This window comes from Pagrus pagrus (assembly GCF_965226575.1).
Source record: "Pagrus pagrus genome assembly, chromosome: 7".
NCBI classification, from domain to species: Eukaryota; Metazoa; Chordata; class Actinopteri; order Spariformes; family Sparidae; genus Pagrus; species Pagrus pagrus.
The window spans coordinates 18,526,430-18,546,625 of NC_140191.1; the positions used below are offsets into that span (position 1 = coordinate 18,526,430).

Sequence of the window (20,196 nt, forward strand, 5' to 3'; positions counted from 1 at the left end):
TTGTTTGCTTCCCCTGGCGCTTTGTTACTAAGCAGCATGCAGGTATTGACTCCTGTCTTCACGTCTTAATCCTTGTGTTTGCAGTATACTAAGGCTCTGTTTCTTTAGCTCTCTGTTGTTGACAACTGTTACTGTAAAGATAAGATTAGCGCAGTGAAAGCAGCACTTAGTCTGTGATTAAACCTATTCAATCTCATCAAATCTACAGTACATATACATGTAGGTTTGACAATGACGAACCCGATAGAACTTTATTAAAATTTTGGTGAAAATCCCAAACTGTACAAATAGATAATTATGTCATCTACAAAACATCAAGAAATCTTTGTTTGATTAAAAGGTATGATATTTCAGCATTAAAGGACTAGACCTATGTTATATATTTGATTTGTGTAGTTACATTATGTCAGATGTCAGAGAAATCTAATTTCATTCAAGGTAACATCCGATTCATTTGGTCACCTCTTGTCACACTGCTTTACCCCCTCTAGTTGCTATAACTTCCAGGGAAACATCAGAGGATACGTCAGAGGGTGAGGAAGGAACCTCATGTGAATGAAACCTGAATACATTAACTCGTTAACATTTCTGCCTGAGTCACGTCAGATAGTTTTTCATCTGCAATCATCAGCATCAGCTCGATTATGTGGCTGTTCTGTAAACAGTTTCCTAACAAATATTAAATACAGCAACTTCTGATCAACCTATGTCAATTTCAGGCTTAAATGAACACTTTCCACTAAGCCACGCCCATGTCGGAGTTAAGGCCCGCCCACCTCCATATCACAGTGTGGCAGCAGATACAGATAATTTAGTTGGTTGGACAGATGTGGATACAAATAATCATGTGCTCGCTCATCCCTAGTCTTTTGTTGAGCAAACACAAGCAGCAGAAACTACACACTGTATGTTTAATGGTCTATAAATCTCTCTCCTCAGTTTCAATGCAGAAACAAGCAGATAAAGAATATTATATAATATAGGTGACTGTCAACATGTGGGAAAATACCTCATGTAACTTTGAAGCTACTTAAAGAGTTGATTCACCGAAATAATGAAAAAGCTCATAATTTTTTTAGTATCCTTCCATGCAGAACGATTCAGATTACTGCCTCCACCTCAATATAATGGAGGTCAATTGATTTTTGTTTGTCGGGCTAAAAGCTTTGAAAAGTTGCATCTAAAACAAATTTACAGCAACTTTTCCCTTATACTTCTGAGGATCATCCAGAGTAACCAGGATGTTTGTTTTTGAAAAGAAATGTTGCTGTTGCTTTTTTCATGATTGTACTGTGAGCCTTCCACCCACCTCAGTTGAAAGGGGTGGAGGCAAAACTCTCAGAAGGATATCCCAGAATCTGAACAATTAGGCCCAAACTATCAGCAGGACCAGAACCACTAGAGATAGGTCAGAAAGTATGTTCTGTTGCAACTGAACCGACCCTTTAATGGTATATTCAGAGAAAATATTGGGAGCCTTAAGTTTCAAGGGGGCTCAGATAGAAAAGTACAGCAACAAAAATCAAGAACCCTCCAAAATGAATGTCATCCATAATTGTTTCAGATAAACAAAATACACTATGTGCATGCAGTAAGCAAGCGTCAGTGCAATTTATTGTTGACATGTGTTCTGTAGATTCAGCATTTCACACACACACACACACACACACACACACACACACAGATTTACTGCACTTGATTGTCGTGTTTGATTGATGAGCTGTCGCTCTCTGCCCTGGAGCTGCAGTCTCAAGATATAGAGACTGCACACTGCATACACATTTGATAGCGTTTTATAAGATTGTCTCAGATGGCAGATAGAGTCACTACTGTGGGTCGGAGTACTGAGAACACAAAATGACCACATACAACAGCTCTCTACGTCTCTGTGTCTCTCCTACGCATTTGCGCACACTGTTTTTCTCCTCTGTCCTGTTATTCTTCGTCTCGCGCTCTTTCTCTCTCTAACACATGCGCTCACACACACCTCCACTTTTTGAGAAACAAACACATAAACAGACGGGTCATGGCACATGGCGTTTGTGTATGTGCGCTGGGTTTGAAGGGCAGCTGACGAGGCGTTTACACGTCAGGAGAGTCTCTGTTGACAGGCCACTAATGCAGCGTGGCACCGGGCAGAATGGGCAGCGGAGGAGGGAGAGTAAACTGTAAACCAACACTTAGGCTGAATGGAGTTGTTTGTCACTGTGGGTAGCAATTACTTGGACTGGCCTGGCTTTGAGTAAACTCCCTGATCAGGAGGGTGCCCCTCTGCCAGGCCGGGAGAGGAGGGCGGGGACGGAGGCCGTGTTGATACATTCTGCGGCCTGGTCCTGGTGTTTGAACACACTCAGGCTGAGCTTCCACCTGTTGACTCTTCCCCCATGCCTGTGTTTGTGCAGACAGCGCTGAAAGCACCAGCAGCTCCGACTTAACATCTCGAATTAACATAGTCACAGATTACTTGCGCAGATAAGGCATGGCGCCGGGGCATGCGCGGTGCTACTACAGCAGTGCTCGTTGTACCTGCTGCAGCGTCACACAGGATGCACACAGCAGCAGCTGCAGAAAGAGGAACTAGCACAGGCTTTCCCATCACAGAGGAGGAATCCACAAGGGTGACTTCATAGAAAAATAGATAACTTAAGTTTAAGCTTAAGTTTGTAATTCATTCATTCAATTCATTCAAAAATGAACTAACATAATTGACAGAATGTGCAGAAACAACAGTTTCAAAGTTATTACTTCTATGAATTGTGTTGCAGTGTCCCATCCCAGTCCAAAGCTCCTTTGCTATCGGTGCAAACACCATAATTCCCTTGGCCCCCGAGCTCCCAGTCTATACCGCTAGCTGTGCGCTAACTGAGCTAACAAGCTAATGACAGCTAATGTTAGCAGCTACTCTGGTGATACGCCACCCCCATATTTGTTTGGAGTATAAATTTAACTGCAATATGTTAACATTTGCCACCTACCTCTACCCTTACCTGCAATGCCACTGAGTGACATCAGTGAGGCAGTTTATCAGATTGCATGAAGCTTCTTCTGGAGCCACAAAAGGCTTTATACTACTTTTTTCACATATGCAGTAGAACTCCCCAAGACCTGTAAACACACTTTGATGTGTAAAATCTCAGCTGGATATTTTTCTCACAGCACTGAGTTGTTTCATTGTTATTAGTGAGCTGTGTCCGCTCGATCACCTTAACTGGAGACAATCTTCTCATCACAGGTTTGCCTCATTCTTTTCAGTTTCACCATGACTGAGAGAGCAAATATGAAGCAGCCGACTGTGAACAACGGGTACAGTAAGCTGCGTGGGAGAATTTGCACTGTGATCTTGACATCCACGCATCAGTGAAACTTGTGGGCGCAGGGAGGACAGCTTTTGAGAATGTCAGTTCCTCTTTCTATATTTATCCGCTCCCGCTCCCTGCCCCCCCCCCCCCCCCTCCCCTCCATGCTTTGTCACTCTTTTATTTCATTTGCACACCACTCGTGCTGCATTTTGATGTTCGGTGTCGAGCTGTCAAAAGGCAGTTGAAGTGTCTTTGACAGACACTCAGTATCTGTTTCACTTCTGTTGCAGTAACTCCCACCGAGGCTCCGGAGTCTGTTTTGTTCACTGCTGCTGTCCCTGATGTATTTTTGTTTCATGTCAGAAGTCCATTTTGCCTTTGAAGCAGTGAATCAAACCTAATGCTTAATACTGTATAACTTTAATAGCTGGGTTTGCACGACAGTGGCAATTTGCGAATGATATATCAGCTCTATATATGGTGGTATCACTTACCAATCAGGGACTTTACTCAGGGCCAGACTACTTTCCATAATCACTACCCACAGCAACCCTGGAGACATGGTTTCCTGGTAGCCTTCCTCATAATATACACCAAGTTTACTTTGCCGCATATAAAGACAGTGGTGCTTATTAATGCCTCAGCAGCATGGAAAAGGAAAAGATAATGAGTGTGAAACCGAGAACTAAATGGGGAGAGAGTGGCTGCAAAGAGGGAATTGTGCATTTGTGTGTCTCTGAGAATTAGAGAGGAAAGGAGAAAAGAGAGGCAGAGAATCTCCTCAAGATCAGAAAAAAAGGGATACTGAGTGAAACAGAGGGTGGTCAGTCATTCAGTGTTTTACAGGATCGGATATCACATCTGCTGAGGATACTTATCGATCGGCATTAACAAAAGACTAGCAAGCTCCACTCCATTAGCAGGCCAGTTGGTTGCATGTCTAAAACCATTTTCCACTAGCTGTATTTTATCTTTCCACATATTTTTGTGTGGATTTATGTGTATTTGAATCCCTAATCCAAGATTTTAGATTTATTGCATCATAGGATTATATGTAGGTTTATGCCAAGGCACCACTAGATCATGTGAAAGTTGTCACCAATCACTTTCTTATTCTGTAATCAGATATTTACTGATTTAAAGCACAGTTTTGTTAGTTTAAACTGTATTTTATCCAGGCTTAATTCTTTCTTTTAAAGAAACTAGACTATCATGAGTCTGAGTCTGTAATGTCATTTTGTGTTTTGTCATTAACAAAAGTTTTGAGCAAAGAATTTGAACACAAACATTAACAAATAGTGTTGCTCAAAGAAAAGTCAGGTCAACAAAGTTATTAGGATTCGTCCACTGGGAAACATGAATGTCTGTACAGCATTTCACGGCAATCCATCAGTAGGTATTGAGATATTTCAGTTTGGACCAAAGTGGTGGTAGACCAACCAAAAGACTGATACTGACATCTCTTGAACCATATCTTTAACTCTATATATGACATTAGTCGTCTATTGGTTACTTACAGCTCAATAACTCAGGGGTCATCCAGTCCAGTCACGGCCACTGAATGTGAAATGAGATGTATTTAAGTTTTCTGTAGTTGTGTAGGTTGAAAGTGAATTGATGACAGATACATTTTCTCAAGTTTTTTTTTTTTTAAATAAACACAAACAGGTAGAAAAATACCGACCACAGCGGCTTTTATAAACTAGGTGGGCTCCCTCTTTAAATGTATTTTGTTTCTGTCATAATACCACAGTCATATGTACAGAGGGGGGTCAGTTTACTGGGAGACCACACGTCTGAAATAATCTGCCCTCAGGACAGAGAGAACCCTCTCTGGATACTCCCAAATTTGCCTGTTTTACTGCCTGTGTCTGCAGTTTATGGGGTGAAAGTCCAAAAATATGTCATCGGTATGGTTGTCTGTAAATGCACAAACCACTCATTTGGTCTAAATTATAGTCTGCGGCTGCTCCAAAACAACATGAAGTTTAAAGCATAATGTTTGCATTTTAGGTGTTGCTTGCCTCTGCATTATATTGTATAGGTAGGTGTGTGTCATATACATGAAATCATGTGACCATACCACAGGGGAGCCCTTGTTTCCATTTACTGTAAACGAGAACAGCTTTGCATAATGTGAGGCTGACATGCTCGGGGGCAGCGAGTAGCATATGGTTAACATCTATTACAGCATCATGAAAGCTAGATTTTACACCTTCACAATCGTTGCACTTCCCATCTTGATCGCAAGCTTCAAAGTTAGTATCTTCCCTGTCGTTGCTTCCAGCTCTCTCTAGCTCCCAAGCAGACTGTGTGTCTGCAGCTCGGTCCCGGCCTTGCTAATCGTTACGTCTGTGTAGAGCAACTTTCCTGTCAATCATCGGCACAGTGGCAGTCTTGTTCCCGGGCCTCTGGCCCCCCCTCACCCTTCCCGTCAGAACCCCTCAGTCTGAGGAACAGAGGACAAAGGGATGACGGATGGGTGAAGGTCCCTCGCAGGGAAGTACAGTAGAGAAGGTGTGCGCTGTAAAGGGTGACAATGAGCACATTCAGGCAGACACAATACAGTGCCTCGGCCAGCAAACCCAGCAGCCTGTGAGTAGCCCAGCATCAGGCCAGTACAGTCCCCCTACAGCAGTCAGCCAGCAGCCACACGGAGCCAGGGGTAATCACCAAGTCCTGAACAACACCCCTATTGACTGGGAGCAAATAAAATAAGAGAGGAGACACAGAGCAGAGGAAGGAGAATATAAGGGGGGCAGCTGGAGCAGGAGAGGAGGCGAGAGGAGGAGAGGGAAACCAAAATGAGAGAGCAAATGAGCAGGTGTACGGTAGAAGAGGCTGAAAAGAAAACAAAGAAAAAAAGAGAAACATCTTTTCGTTTTGACTCATCCCCTCATCTGGCCGTGAGTCCCACCAGGCCACCACGTGTTGCTGGCCTGTAAGGATCCATGTTCCCCTCCGCCTGCCTTCTGATCAGCAGCCCAGCCATCCACTCCTCTCGTTCTGTGTGTGCGCCGGCTCTTCTCTGTGCGAGTGTGTTTATTTTAGAGTGTGTGACTCACACTTCCTGTACTCTGCCAATGAGGCAAAGCTCTATGGAACAGCAGGACCTCCGTTCATTCTCAATTCTCTCTTTCTCTTTCTGTTTCTCTCCCTCGCTCTCCCTCGCGTTGCACTGCTGATAGGCCTAGCCCGGGTTCTGCGTAATGCGGGGGCTTGCTTGAATGGATGCCACTCTGGAATACATTTACAGATGCAGCACAGTGGCACTCTGGAAGGAGCTGGAAGCGAGAGATGTTGATGTAGGCAGAGGGTTTGTCACTTAGGGGGAAGGATGTGTTTTGTTCTTTTTTCTCCTTCACCCACCACCACTGCAATAAGATGCTGATGAGGAGGTGAAAATTGCAAGGAATCGCCTCCAGGGTTCAGGGGAAAACCCCTCGTAAGACCTGTTTGTAATCCTATCTACGGGCTGCGTGCCACCGCCGCTGAATGTGTGCGAGCAGACGTTCCTGTCCTGAATCTGAACGTACTCTGCTGGTTGCGTTAACAATCAGAAACATGACGATTGACACCTATTCCCATGGTTTCCAGGAGGATTGTGTCATTCTTTGAGACGTTAAGGGAATATGAGTTTCTTCTTGCTACCGCATCTCTCTCCTCCTCCCCTCACGTTTTTACAGTGGAAACATTCATTTAGTGTCTCTCCCTCTCTCTCCCCATCACTTTATTTTTTTGCCTCACCCCCAGCCTCTCTCTCTTTCTCTCGCTCTCTCCCTCTCTCGGCAACACACCCACTCAAACAGTCATATCCGCTCTCACTCTCTGGCTCTCCCTGCTTGTCTCACAGTGCCTGTGAAGCGTCTCTGAGGGGGAAGACCAGACTGCTCCGTCAGGTAATCTAAACTCTGTCTGTCTGTTTCTCTCTCTCTCTCTCTCTCTCTCTCTCTCTCTCTCTGCTCCCCCCTCTTCTCACTCTGTGTCTCTCTATCTCTCTGTGTCTTCCTCTCTTCTGCTGTCTTCCTCTCCCGTTTCCTGCTTCTCTCTACCTCCTTACTATCACTTTACTTGTCAGCTCTGGCAAATGAGTTCTTTATTCGTTGCAGCTGTTCCAGGTGTGGAGACTTAAACATATGTTCATTTATTTTTTGTTGATTTGTCATTGAGCACTCTCTGGCACCCAGAGGAGTGTTTTGTAAGTTAAAGGATTTACGTTTAAGTCTCAAAGACTCTTTATCACTGGATACCTGAGATGTTATAGCATGCCAAGTTTGGATATCGTGATGCAAGGATTTAATTAAAGTTGGAAAGAGTCTACTTTGTGGTTTCTACTGAACGCCCGCTCTGGAAGAGGGATCCCTCTTCTGCTGGTCTTGCCTGAGGTTCCTCCCTTTTTAGCTGAATTTACGGACGTTTTGCGGGATTCGTTCCTCGTCCGATTCGATAAAAGGATAAAACTTCTCCCTCTGGGCCGTATAATTAAAACTGACAGACTAAGTGACTACAAAAAAGATGATTTCCAATCCATGACTCGCAAATAAAATGATGGGAAAACCCTGCAGTCTGCAATTTGGGCCAAGCTGTGATCAGTTTCTTTTCACAGTTATGTCACCAAAGGACCACAGTTGCCAGGGGATATTATTCAAACTCTCAGTGCAACCTTCTCCCGCCGCTGAGGTGTGCATCCCCCCGCCTCTGCCGTGGCACTCATGTTTGATTTAAAGGCCGGTATTGACCTGCAGTTCACTGGCTTGTGTTTAATCAAAGTGAACACCGCGACGCCTGTGAACTGCCAGTCTCATCAAAGCCCTGTGAAATCCTCCTCTACACCGTCTCGCCTCAGAGCTACCGCGATGCATCCTGCACAGAGCTGAGAGAGAGAGAGAAAGTGAGTGAGAGCTCTGGTATGTGGTGTTTTTTCAGACGGCGTCCTCCTTTGGTAGTGATATCCCCGGGTGAGTGTGACTCTTGGCTGTGGCGTCCGTCTTCTCGGTTTCTTTTCCAGCCGTTTACTATCATACCAGACTCTTCTTGTTGAGGTTCTGTGATTGGTTAGCTTGACTTTCTAGGATTTGAGGGCTGAGTGTGATTGGCAGCTGGCGGTTCCACAGGAAGGACTGTGATTTAACTTTCCATTTACCTTATACTTTGGGAATGCTGCAGAGCCTCAAATGCAGTATCAAATGTTGTATTGCTTCTTTGAGATAATGGGTGTTGCGGTTCGAGCCGTCACAGACTGAACTGTATGTATTCGTCTGCTGCACTATAGGCCTGAAACATTAAAGGGGCACTATGTAGTTTTGGAGAAGAAATTCAAACTCATATTTTTAATATTAACAATAATAATGAGGTAATAATACAAACTGAGAAACACTGTTTGAATCTAGAAAGGTGGCAGGGTCCGCCACACATAAACAAAGTAAAACAGTATGAAACTGTGTTGTCCTTTAAGGTCAGTTTAGAGTCAGTTAATCAGTTTATCAGTAATGAAAAGGAACAGAGTTTGAAGTCGATAAAGATCTTTCTCAATTTCTTCCCCAAAACTACATAGTGCACCTTTAATCGCAATCTGCAGTTTTTGGGGAAAAAGTCAAATGTGTCACAACATAGTGTTAAAAATGAAGCATTGTGGTGCTACAGAGATGCCCCGGCCTACAAATCACATTTTCTGCATGCGAGGCAACAATGTGTTTTTATCATTTTTATATTTCTTTAAGTGAAAATGAAATGCAAAAATGACCATTCATGCTCAAATTGTGACTCACAATCGCAGCGTCTGTCAAAGAAATTGCAATATCAATCTTTTTGCTTATCCTTCAGCCCAACTGTAACATCGACCCGTCGACACTCAGACACTGTCAGATGTCAGGGGTCATGCCAGCTTGTCAATGCATGCGGCGGCCGAGCATTTCCCCTCCTCACTTCCTGCTGCCAGTGTGCGTATATAGTCAGAAAGGATGCTGGGAGATAAATTTAGACCTCCAGCTCCCTCTCCATCTGCCGTTGCTCAGAGTAGGCTGGTTTCCATGGGAACCTGCACCAGGCTACCGCCAGTAAGAGAGAAAGGGAAGAGAGAGAGAGATGTGTGTGTGTTTATGTGTGTGTGTGTGTGTGTGTGTGTGTGTGTGTGTGTGTGTGTGTGTGTGTGTGTGTGTGTTTTGGGGTGGGTATGACAGCAGATTTTTTAAAAAGCACTTAAGAGGGTTTATCTGTTCTCAGGGCACAAGGTAATTTAATGTTTAGCCCATATTTTCATCCGTCATTACCAGCTGCATGAATACGTCTGGGTATTGATGAGGAAATGAACACAAACTCCGCCGGCCGCGCTCTCCTGTGCATGATAATGAAGTTTCAACTGTAAAGCTGCTGCAAAGCTCCTGCGCTGCTTATCGGGCAGAACTTGAGCCGAATGTTTGTTTTATGGGATTTAGAAGTGTAACCGCTGGACGTAATAGACGCAGCAGAGGTGATGGGAGGAGACGGTGTGTGTGTGACAGCGTGTGGGCGTGTGAGTGCGAGCTCTTCCGTGTGTCAGGGCTCCCTCGGGCACCTGCATCACTGCCTGTTTCTGCTGACAAAGCCCCTTTGCATTTACACACATCTCTGCACACATTCCTCACTCATTCTCCTTTCTTCTCTCTGTGGGCCAGTCGTTAATCACATTTTAGACACGGACACCAGAAACTAGTTCACACAACAAATCACTGCAATGAGACTGTTCTGTGAGTGATCATACGATGGGAGCTGGGCTGGACGGTGGAGATAAAATGTGGGCAAACCGCTACTAACGTCGGCTTTGTGGTTTCACTCTGACACCTCATATCTAAAGAACGTAACGCAGAATAACAGCTGCATCGGTGGCTTCCTGCTTGCACCTCTACGCTAAAAATAGATCCCAGTGAAGAACGCCCTTGCCCCGCCCTCATCAATAAGGTTAGACAAGCTTGCATAACCTGCTTGTTTAACCAGAGGTCTTATCATTATGATACCTTTTCTCACCTAGCAGCAGACAATTGCTCTGTGTGTGCAGACTGTATGAGCTCAGAGTGCATTAAAGTGTCGCAAGTAATAGGCGCCGTTGATAACAAGTCATCTCTGTGGAATGAGGATGATGAGAAAGGAAACCCCCTCGTCAAACAGCAGGAGGATCGGCTGACTCAAACCAGGGGAGGTCACCTCAGGCCGCTGCAGCTGATTAGCTGGTCGGAGTAGATTTAGAGCTACTGTGTGTTACTGGGTAATGCTCTGGGGAGTGTGCACTGTACTGTATGTGCACTGTAGGGTGAGCATTGTGTGTGTGTGTGTGTGTTACAGTTTAATGTAGGCTAGACCCTGGCTTTCCTCTCCCTCATCTTCCTGGCACGGCCCTGACTGTGTTTCCCCGCTCAGAGCTGGCAGTCTAGACTGCCATGAATAATGTAAGCAACGCTCTCCCCAACCTTAAAACCTTCTAATCGCCCTGTTTAAGGGCTGCATCAACAGCTATGCCAGAGATCATTAAACTTACACTCTGATAACCAACTCTGCGAACAAAGACATTCATTACAGGGAGGTAGAGGAAGACAATTCGTCTTGCTCTTTGCGCTCTCTCTCCTGCGCAGTCGTTTTATTTTCTATGCAGAGGTGAGCAAAAATACTGTAAATCAAAAAGGGTCTTGTTGCAAATACAGTCTATTCTAGTGTTTTCACAATATAGTTATAGAAATAACGTTGATACGGTACCTTAAAAAACATGGACATTGTACCATGTCCGATATCACAGGGAAAAATTGACACAACACTGAGGGCATCAATTTTTAGATTTTTATTAAAAGATAAATATAATAAGACTGCACTGCACTGTTTGTTAAGAACAAGGGCATCGAAGTTAATCTACTTCTGGAGGAGGTGAGGTAATGTAGGCACTGCAGTAGTAGCAGTAGCAGCTTATTGTTGTAGTGGAGAGGAAAAAAGCAGCTAGTACTGATGTACCAATACCTTGAAGAATAAGTATTTAAGCTGTTTCAAATATTCAGAATTGATATGTATCAATATTTCAATATTTTTGACAACATTATTCTATACATACTAATATCATCCAAATTATCATGTGTAGGTTTCTTTTGTGTAAAAATGGGTCTTGTTTGAGAATAAAATGGCACAAGAGATAATGTATTTTAAGTATATTAATATGCCAATATGATGTACTATAGAGCTGGATATGGTGGCGCTGCTCAGCCTTGTTTCCAAATTTTGCAAAGTGGCCACTCGCCATATTGCAGTGTAAAGTTCCCTTCCGGCTCAAAAAGCATTTTCCCCATAGAGCACCATTATAAAAGAGTGACTGTAAAACTGTTGACAGGACACCACGAACTGGAAACAAGGTAATTTATGACTCTTTCCATTAGGAATTTTATATCCATGCAAGTTTTGTCTTTGTAAAACTTTCCTTGAACCGAGGAAAGAAATGAAAAAACCCATGATGTCATCGCAATGTAAAGACTATGGGTTTAACGGGAACTAGTGAACGGGGCCAGCGGGAGAAACACTACTGCGCAGAGTCAGTGGGCCACAAAACCAGGAAGTAAACCTGGAAGCTTGAGACTTTTTTTGGGAAATGCGTCAGGCAAGCAATTCTCATGGGACTGAATAGGCAACATTTTTCTGTCCGGTATCTGAATCTATTATAAATCTATGGCGAATTCAAGCTCTGAATGTATTTTGTTCCGAAAAAAATAAAAATACACAGAAGTAACTAAATTTGGTTGAAATACTGTCCATCTCTGACAGCATTGTTGTCTCCTTCTATTGTCTTCTCTCTAAAGTTCAGTTGTTTGAAGAACAACACTCTTCATTCAGGATCTGAACTCATTTGTAAACCCTATTCCCTTTTGATCTAACTTATTTACATGTAACTCTGGAGGGTAATGTATCTCTCTCAGCTCAAGGCAGAAAAAGTTTTAGCTGCCACCACAAACTGAAGTCTTCCTGTACAGCTGAAAAGGTGGAAGAGAGGAAAACAGAGAATTTTAATGGCGTTGATTCGGTTTGTTGTGCTGCCTAATTGCTGTATGTTGATGGTAAAAGTGTGCTGTAATCAAAGTGTTGGTCTGCTTGGAAAAAAGCTCCCTAAACAGATGATCGGCCCTCAGCAGATGTGGGGAAACGTGGAGATGGAGCCGAGAATCTGTCAAGTTGTTTCCGAGAGGTAGACTGATTCTCTTTCCCCACTGTAAACTGGCTCTAATGAAGGCTGACTGTGCAGAGTGTTTTTTTAGACACATGGAGAGAGCAAAAGTGTGGCTCATTAAAAAAAAGAAAGAAAAAAAAAACTGTCAGTGCTGCCTTGCCACCACTGGCACCTTAAGCTGCAGTCTTCTGCTGTTTATTCAGCCACTGGATCACTGATTCAGTCTTTTCTCTTTTCTCCACCTCTTCATCTTGCACTCCTTCTTACTCCTACTTCATATGCATATTTCTGATATTATAGAACATCTATGCCTATTCTGCCTTTCAACTCCTTTCAGTTCCTAGATCTGCCCCACCCCTCTCCCTTGTTATCTCATCTCCTGGCATGTTGTTGGCTGTCAGAGGTGGTGCACGCTGTCTGCACCATCACAGAGATCTACAGCTGTGCGGTGAGCACACACACGCCAACCCCCCTCACTGAGCTCTGATCTCTGGAGTCTGACAGAGTCAGGGTGGGGGGGTTGCAAGTAGTGTCGACGATGATTGATACTCTCGATGAGCCTGTGCTGGGACTGTCGGCAGTTGGGCATGGCTGCTCAGTGAAAATGTTATGATTGGCCCCATCCATTCCCAGAATGTGTTTTGATTGGCTGCGATACAAGAATCCCGTGTCTCAAGTTGAGACAGAGTGCAGGGTTTGTAGTAAGTGGGGAATATTACAGAACATACATCTTGATAAAAGAGGAGATTTCATTGTGCCCTCAAGTCTCCATGATCAGCTATACTTGGCTCCTCATAAGCGCAGCTCTGTGGCGGTGTGTGTGAGGGGGAAATATTACAATAGATCTGTCTTGATAAAAGTTTTCACAGCACCCTTTCACAACTGGCTTCATAACAGGCAGCCCCTCATAAACACTGCGCCCTGGTGGCAGTGAGTGTGAGGGGTGTAGGCCGAAACCCAGTTGCTGTCAAATCTCTTTATCCGCAAGAAAACAGCACCCCTCCATTTACCCCCTTAGCTTTAGTGCCAGATCAGATAAGCATAGGTTGTATTTCCAACATTTGTTTTGACTCGTTGCCCTGACACTGTGGTCTCCTCTGTTGATGCCTGTTCTGTGCATGTTGCCTGGCTGGCCCCGAGCTGCTCTGACTCCTGCAGCGTAAGCCAGTCACGGGTTGGATACAACTAAAATATTTATGTTTTATCTACATTTTAAGATTTACAAGTGTGGACGTGCACATACTAGAAGCCTGTGTGCCTTTTTGACCTAACAGTTCTTAACAGATTTACAGTAGGTGCACCTCTGTCTCTTGAATGACTGCACACTATATGCTTAATAAGAGTTGAAGCCAGGACAGATGACAGCAATAACATGTCGCTGATGCAATTACCTCACTAATGTTCTCATTACAACACTGACCCCACTCAACACTACACCAGGAAATGTAACCCTATTCGTCATTGTATGATACATGGGGCAATTTTTTAAGAGGGAGTTTGATAATAGGACACTAATGATTTTGGCCTTCAGCTCTACAAACATAACTCTTTTTCCAGACAGCATGGCAGGCTTTTTGGAGACTTCAAGAAGCCTAAGTCTTCTTCACAAAGTCATATGTGTGTTGCTGTAGCTGTATTATATCAAAGCAGGACCTTCCTTTATCACCTCTCTTTGTTTTGTTGCTTTTAGATAGAAAAATGTTGTACATCTGTTTTTATTGCAAGGTGAAAAGGAAGAAAAGAGAATTGGGGAAGTCTTTGCAGCACTTTACTTTACTGTAGCTCTTTGTGACAAAACATTTTTTTAGAGACTCTAATAAATGTATTTATGTGTTTCTGCTTCTGTAACTCTTTTTCTGTGTTTCTTTAGACCCATTCAGAAGTCTGACCAGTCAACATTCTTTACGACCAACAAAGGAGATGCAGAGAAGACCTTGGGAGGGCTGTTAAGATGGCTGAGGCTGGACAGAAGCAGAGCTGCATCATTCAAGGAGATGATCTATGTTTACCTGCATCCATGCAGCTCCAGGGCACCTTTTAATGATGCCTCATTTGGTCCTCTTGAATAACTTTTGGCCCACATTGAAAAAGGCCTTCTGTTGTGACTTACAGCTTAGTCTGTCGATGTTCCCCTGCCTCTGACCTCTCTGCTGCCATGCGGTTAGCCCCATGAGGCTCCGAGAGCCCTTCCTTGTCTGTCTTTGAGGCCTCCTCCCCACTCTATGGAGGCTGAGCCCAGCCGTCCGCCTGATGAGGAGCGCTCTGGAAGGCAAGAGCAACAGCATGTAACGGCTGAATCCTCGCTAGGATCTTGTCCACCTCAGCAGCCCCAGCAGCCTCCTAATCCTCGTCCTGTACACAGAGCTTTGGGCCGCCTGCAAAATCGCCAACCCAGACGCACTGACCTTCTGCTTCGGTTACAGCAGCAGCAAGCAGTAGCATGGCAGCATTCAGAAACCCCAGGTCCCTCAGGAGGCAGCTTCTATTCTCCAGCTTCCTCATCAACCTCCCTTCCCTCTACTTCCTCCACCCGGGGTGAGCATGGTCAGGGGGTCCCATCTCAGTCCAGCCAAGAGGGCCTAGAAGGGGTCAGCTCACCCAGAAAAGGGGAGAAGAAACCCCAAAAACCAGGGAAATATGTGTGCTCCTACTGTGGCCGTCCATGTGCCAAGCCAAGTGTTCTTCAGAAACACATTCGTTCACATACAGGAGAAAGACCTTACCCTTGTGCCCCCTGTGGCTTTTCATTCAAGACCAAGAGCAACCTTTATAAGCACCGCAAGTCCCATGCCCATCGCATTAAAGCAGGCCTGGCGTCCAGTCGGGATGAGCAGAGTTTGAGTGGACCAGAGGGCAGCGGTGTTGGAGAAGACCCTGAGGAGCACACAGAAGGAGAAAGCACTGAGTCTGAAGAAGAGACGGGCCAACACAGAAAATCTAAGGAGATGTTGGGCCAGCAGAAAAAAGGTGGTAAGGAGCTGCTTGGAAGCTCGGAGGAGAGCCAGAGGCCTGAAGACTCCCAGGCTGTCAAGCAAAGGCTGGCACTAAGGCTTAGCGAAAGGAAACGTGGCCCAATGGCTTCCCCAGATGACCCACCTTCCTCCCTCTCCTCCACCTCATCTTCTTCGCTAGGCCCTGGCAGTAAGGGCAGCACAGAGTCTGGCTACTTCTCCGGATCAGGCAGCACTGACATGTCCCAAGTTAGCCCCCCCAGTGCCAGTGCCAAAACCTACGCAGAAATTATTCTAGGGAAATATGGAAGGCTGGGAGGGCAGCAGCGCAGTCCCCATCAGCAGCAGCCTCATTCTTCACTTTCCTCATCCTCAGGAACAGAGGACAAGGGCATTCCCTTCGCTGTACCCAAAACCCAAGTAATAGAGCACATTACCAAGCTCATCACTATCAATGAAGCGGTAGTAGACACCAGTGAGATTGACAGTGTAAAGCCCAGACGCTCTTCTCTGTCCAGGAAGAGCAGCATGGAGTCCCCTAAATTTACCGCCCCTAAAGATCCCTACGCATTTGATCCCAAAGGAGAAGTCCCTGGCCCCAGTGGTTTGAGGCACTTCCACAATCCTGAGGCAGATCCACCAGGTACTCAGGAACTGTCAGCAGTGCCTCTGCTTAGAAGCCACTCGATGCCATCATCTACCAGCCCAGGAGAGCCCTCCACCTCTGGCACCATGTCTCCCAGAGGTTACCGTCTCTGCCAGTCATTCGATGAGCAGCAAGCAGTGGTAGCAGAGATGAGGGTTGGCCATGCCCAGCGTATGCTGAAGCGGCAACCTGCCATAGAGGTCCCACTGGGAGCTGAGCAACTGCTGGAGGAGGCGGTACCCTCCTCTTCGTCCTCCACCAGAGGCACAGAACTAGCTAGGCAGCCACAGCAACAACAAAAACAAAGGACTCTGAGCCTGCTTGAATGTGAAGTCTGTGGGGCCCATTTCCAACATAGTGAAGGCTATGAGACCCACAGAGGCAAATGCCCAGGGCAGCAAAAACTAGAACAAGAGAGCAGGGATGCGAGTAAAACATGCAGGGAGGATCGCCCCCCAATGATGATGCACTATAAGTTCCGAGCACTGGCCATGGCTGTTAGGAAGAGGAGGAAAGAGGAAAGTCTGGAGGAGGATCCTCCCAGCCCTGGATCTGTAGCCATGTCAGGCAGCTCTGCAGGCCTCATTCCTTTGCCAAGCAGACCAGAGCACAGCAAGGCCCTCTCAGGTTTGTTTACATATCCCTGCAGTAGCAGATAAACTGATACCAACATTATCCTGTGTAGGACTGCAACTAACAATTGTTTTCATTGTCAGTGAATCTGCCTGTTATTTTCACAATCAATCTATTAATCATTTTGTCTGTAAAATGACAAAAAAAATGGAAAAATTCTCATCACAATTTCTCAGAGCCCACAGTGATTTCTTCACATTGCTTCTTTTGTCCAACCAACTGTCCAAAACCCAAAGACTCTTAATGTACATAACAGGCAAATCCTCACATTTGAGAAGCGTGAACTAGCAAATGTTTGGCAGTTTTGCTTCAAAAAAATTACTGAAAAGAACAATCGATCATCAAAATAGTTGGCAATTAATTTTCTTTAGATCGATTGTTGCACTTCTACCCTGTGTGAACAATAAGTTATTTTCTTTCATACCTTTTAGTACCTTTTTAACATCTGAGTTAACCGGAACAGCTAAAGAAAACATGTATATACAAGAAAAGGTATATGTAAAAAAAATTACTTAAGTTGCCCTATACCACAGATAAGGGAATGAAATGCAGAGGCAGTTCTATGTCACCATTTAAAAGCAGTATACTACTATAATATGATGGGAGCCAATTTGTTTGTTTTGTTTGCTTCTAGGTGTTTCTTTACAGACTGAGCCAAAACAACAGCAGCAGCAGGACAGGAAGGGTGTGTCTGTCATCCAACACACAAGCTCTTTTGAGAAGCAGGAGAGTCTGTCCATGGAAAGTCAAGAACCAGACCTCAGAGAGAGTCAGCAAACACAACAACCCGAGCCAAAACCATCACCCTCTACATCTCGCCTCATCCGCCAGCCAAACATCCAAGTGCCAGAGATCCTTGTTACTGTGGAGCCTGATGCCGACATGCCATCTGTGTCACCGCCAGTGACAGCATCCTCATCCAAGGTGCATTATTATTTAAAGTAGCATTGATGCATTGATTTAAAAATATGCATTGTTTTAAGGGTGTTTCCCTCTTTGATTTAAATTATTTTTTGATTCAACATCCTTAGAAACTGTTTGTGCAGGTGAGCAGTCAATGTCTCTTTATCTTACACTGAATGGTAAATGAATGAACTGTTTATATATCCTAGGAGGCAGAGAGAGTGGAGGAGTTCCAGTGGCCTCAGCGTAGCCAGACTTTGGCCCAGCTCCCTGCAGAGAAGCTGCCACCAAAGAAGAAGAGACTCCGCCTGGCAGAAGCAGCCCAGTCCTCTGGGGAGTCTAGCTTTGAGTCTGTGTCTCTGCCTCGCAGCCCAAGTCAAGAGAGCAACATTTCACACACTTCAAGCCTTTCTGCTTCTTTTGAGGACACAGCAAGACTAGAGTCTGCCGTCTGGGCCTCCAGTAGCCAAAGCTCCCAGATGTTGATGGTGCCATCAGCTTCCCACCAACACCATCAAAGCCACAAGGAGATGAGGCGCTCAGCCTCAGAGCAGGCCCCAACAAGCCCCCAACAAGCAGAGCAGATCTCAGAGGCCAGAAGTAAGTCCTTTGACTATGGGTCCCTGTCCCCTCAGCAATCTGCATCCTCCTGGAAAGAAAGGAGAAAGTGTCTCCTTGTGAAGCATGCCACGTTAGGGGAACCTGAGCAGGAGGAGTCTGCCAGCATGACTCAGTTGTCCAGAGCAGACAGTCCAAAGCCTGGGCCTTCCCGTGCCATCCAGTCTCCTCTCTACTCAACTGAGACAAGCTCCCGGTTCAGCCTAGACACCACAGGGAAAGCCTTGCAGCTGTTCCAGCCACAAATCTTCCCCCGCTCTCAGGATGTGCTCCCTTTTCAGCCCAGAGTCCAGCAAGCATTTTCCCCAGGATCACTGTCCCAGCTTCTCCCCGTCACCACAGCCTTCTCTGAAGTACTGTCCACCCAAATCATCCACAGAGCCTTCTTACATTCACAGACAGGACCTCCACCTATACAGATACACCCAGCACAGATCCACATGGCAGAACGGTTGGGTATACCACTCCCGCAGCTTCCTGCTCTAGTTCCTCTCCAGTTCTCCTCCAGGACAAGAGATAGTCAAACTCTTTACTTGCCTTTCCCTCCAAGACTTACTGCACATGTTCCCTCCCCTGCAACTACAGAGAGCAGACCCACCATCTCTTCTGCCCTTACCCATCAATCCCTTGTAAGAATCTCCTACCACCACCCACGGCCAGTCATCGCCACATGCGTGGCACAGCTCACACCAGTTGTGTCCCTTGTGGTGCCTGTGAGGCTCCAGACCCATATACCTACCTATGCCAGTGCCATGTATACCACCCTGTCCCAGATCCTGGCCTCCACTCGCTCACAGGAACCCATTTCTTGCACAGCAATGGTCATCATGGGCCAGGTGGAACGGGATAAGCTGCAGAGATCCTATTTGAAGGTCCCCTCTACAGATATCAAGAGCCTTCTTCCCCTTACTCTGCCCACAGAGCTGGCCTCAGGATCTGGGGAGGGATACGGTCCACTGGGGGCTGGAGGAAGTAAACGCATGCTTTCTCCTGCCGCCAGTCTGGAGCTCAGCACTGAGGCCCAACGTCACCAAAAAAGGGTAAAAGAGGAAGGGGAAGGGGAGCACAAGGCAGGAGAGGAGGAGAAGGAGGTCATAGAACAGAAGGTAAGACCGGAAGAAGAAAGTAGAACCACTGGGAGAAAACTGGAAGAAGGAGAGAAGAAACAGCTACAGAGGGTGGAGGTGACAACTGTGAAAGTGGAGGAGGAGCAGGAGCAAGAACCAAGGAAGCATGATAGTGAGGAAAAGGAGGAGGAGGAGTCAACTGAGAAAACAAGTAAAAAAACGGAGGCGGTGCCAGTGGTCCAACAGGGGGTTGAAAGCACCCCTTCATACCCCAGCCTCCAAACCTCCACCTCAGTCAACTGGTGCTACCTGAACTATGTTAAACCCAACCCGTCTGCCCTGAGGGAACCTTGCACCTCAGTTTATTCTACCTGGAGCGTCAGTTCCCACAACCCCAACTTACCGGGCGTCAGCACTAAGGTGGCGATGTCCCTACTGTGCTCCAAACAGAAGCACAGCTCAGAGACGTACACCATGGCTATGGCCCCGTCCCCAGCCACAAGCAAACCGGCCCCTAGCAGTAGCAGGACCCCACGTGTGTCAGAGGTAAACATAACCAAAATATACACTCGCTGTGTATATAAATTCATGTGGAGACCATGAACTTCTGTAGAATATAAAAATGCTGTCTTTTTTAACTAGTCTGTATGTTTTACTCTTGAACCCAGCATTAATGTTTTAATGAGAAAAGAGGTCATGGATTTTGGAAACTGTGGTCTTTGAATGCAATGAAACATGATTTGTTTTGGTCCACGTAGACTTCTGTTTCGCTGACTGTGTTTAAAAGTAATTCCACAATTTCAAACATCAAAGTCTGTCTACAGGTCTGAGGAAGTACTACTGCATATGTGAAAGTTGTATAAGCCTTTAGTGTCTCCAAAGGGAGCAAAATCTGATAAACTGCCTC

At 45.5% G+C, this 20,196-nt stretch overlaps 1 protein-coding gene across 2 annotated transcripts in view; it reads left to right on the top strand.

Moving 5' to 3' along the window:
• Positions 1-20,196, top strand: part of hivep3b (HIVEP zinc finger 3b) — a 45,708-nt gene that overhangs the window by 17,348 nt on the left and 8,164 nt on the right. Inside the window, exons 2-5 of one of the 2 annotated variants that reach the window (XM_084357073.1) lie at positions 7,153-7,198; positions 14,342-16,695; positions 17,336-17,625; positions 17,814-19,835. In XM_084357073.1, coding sequence (XP_084213199.1) covers positions 14,694-16,695; positions 17,336-17,625; positions 17,814-19,835 — 4,314 coding nt within the window. In that variant the 5' untranslated portion in view covers positions 7,153-7,198; positions 14,342-14,693. The remainder of the gene's footprint in view (positions 1-7,152; positions 7,199-14,341; positions 16,696-17,335; positions 17,626-17,813; positions 19,836-20,196) is intronic. The other variant, XM_084357072.1, reaches the window with a different exon arrangement.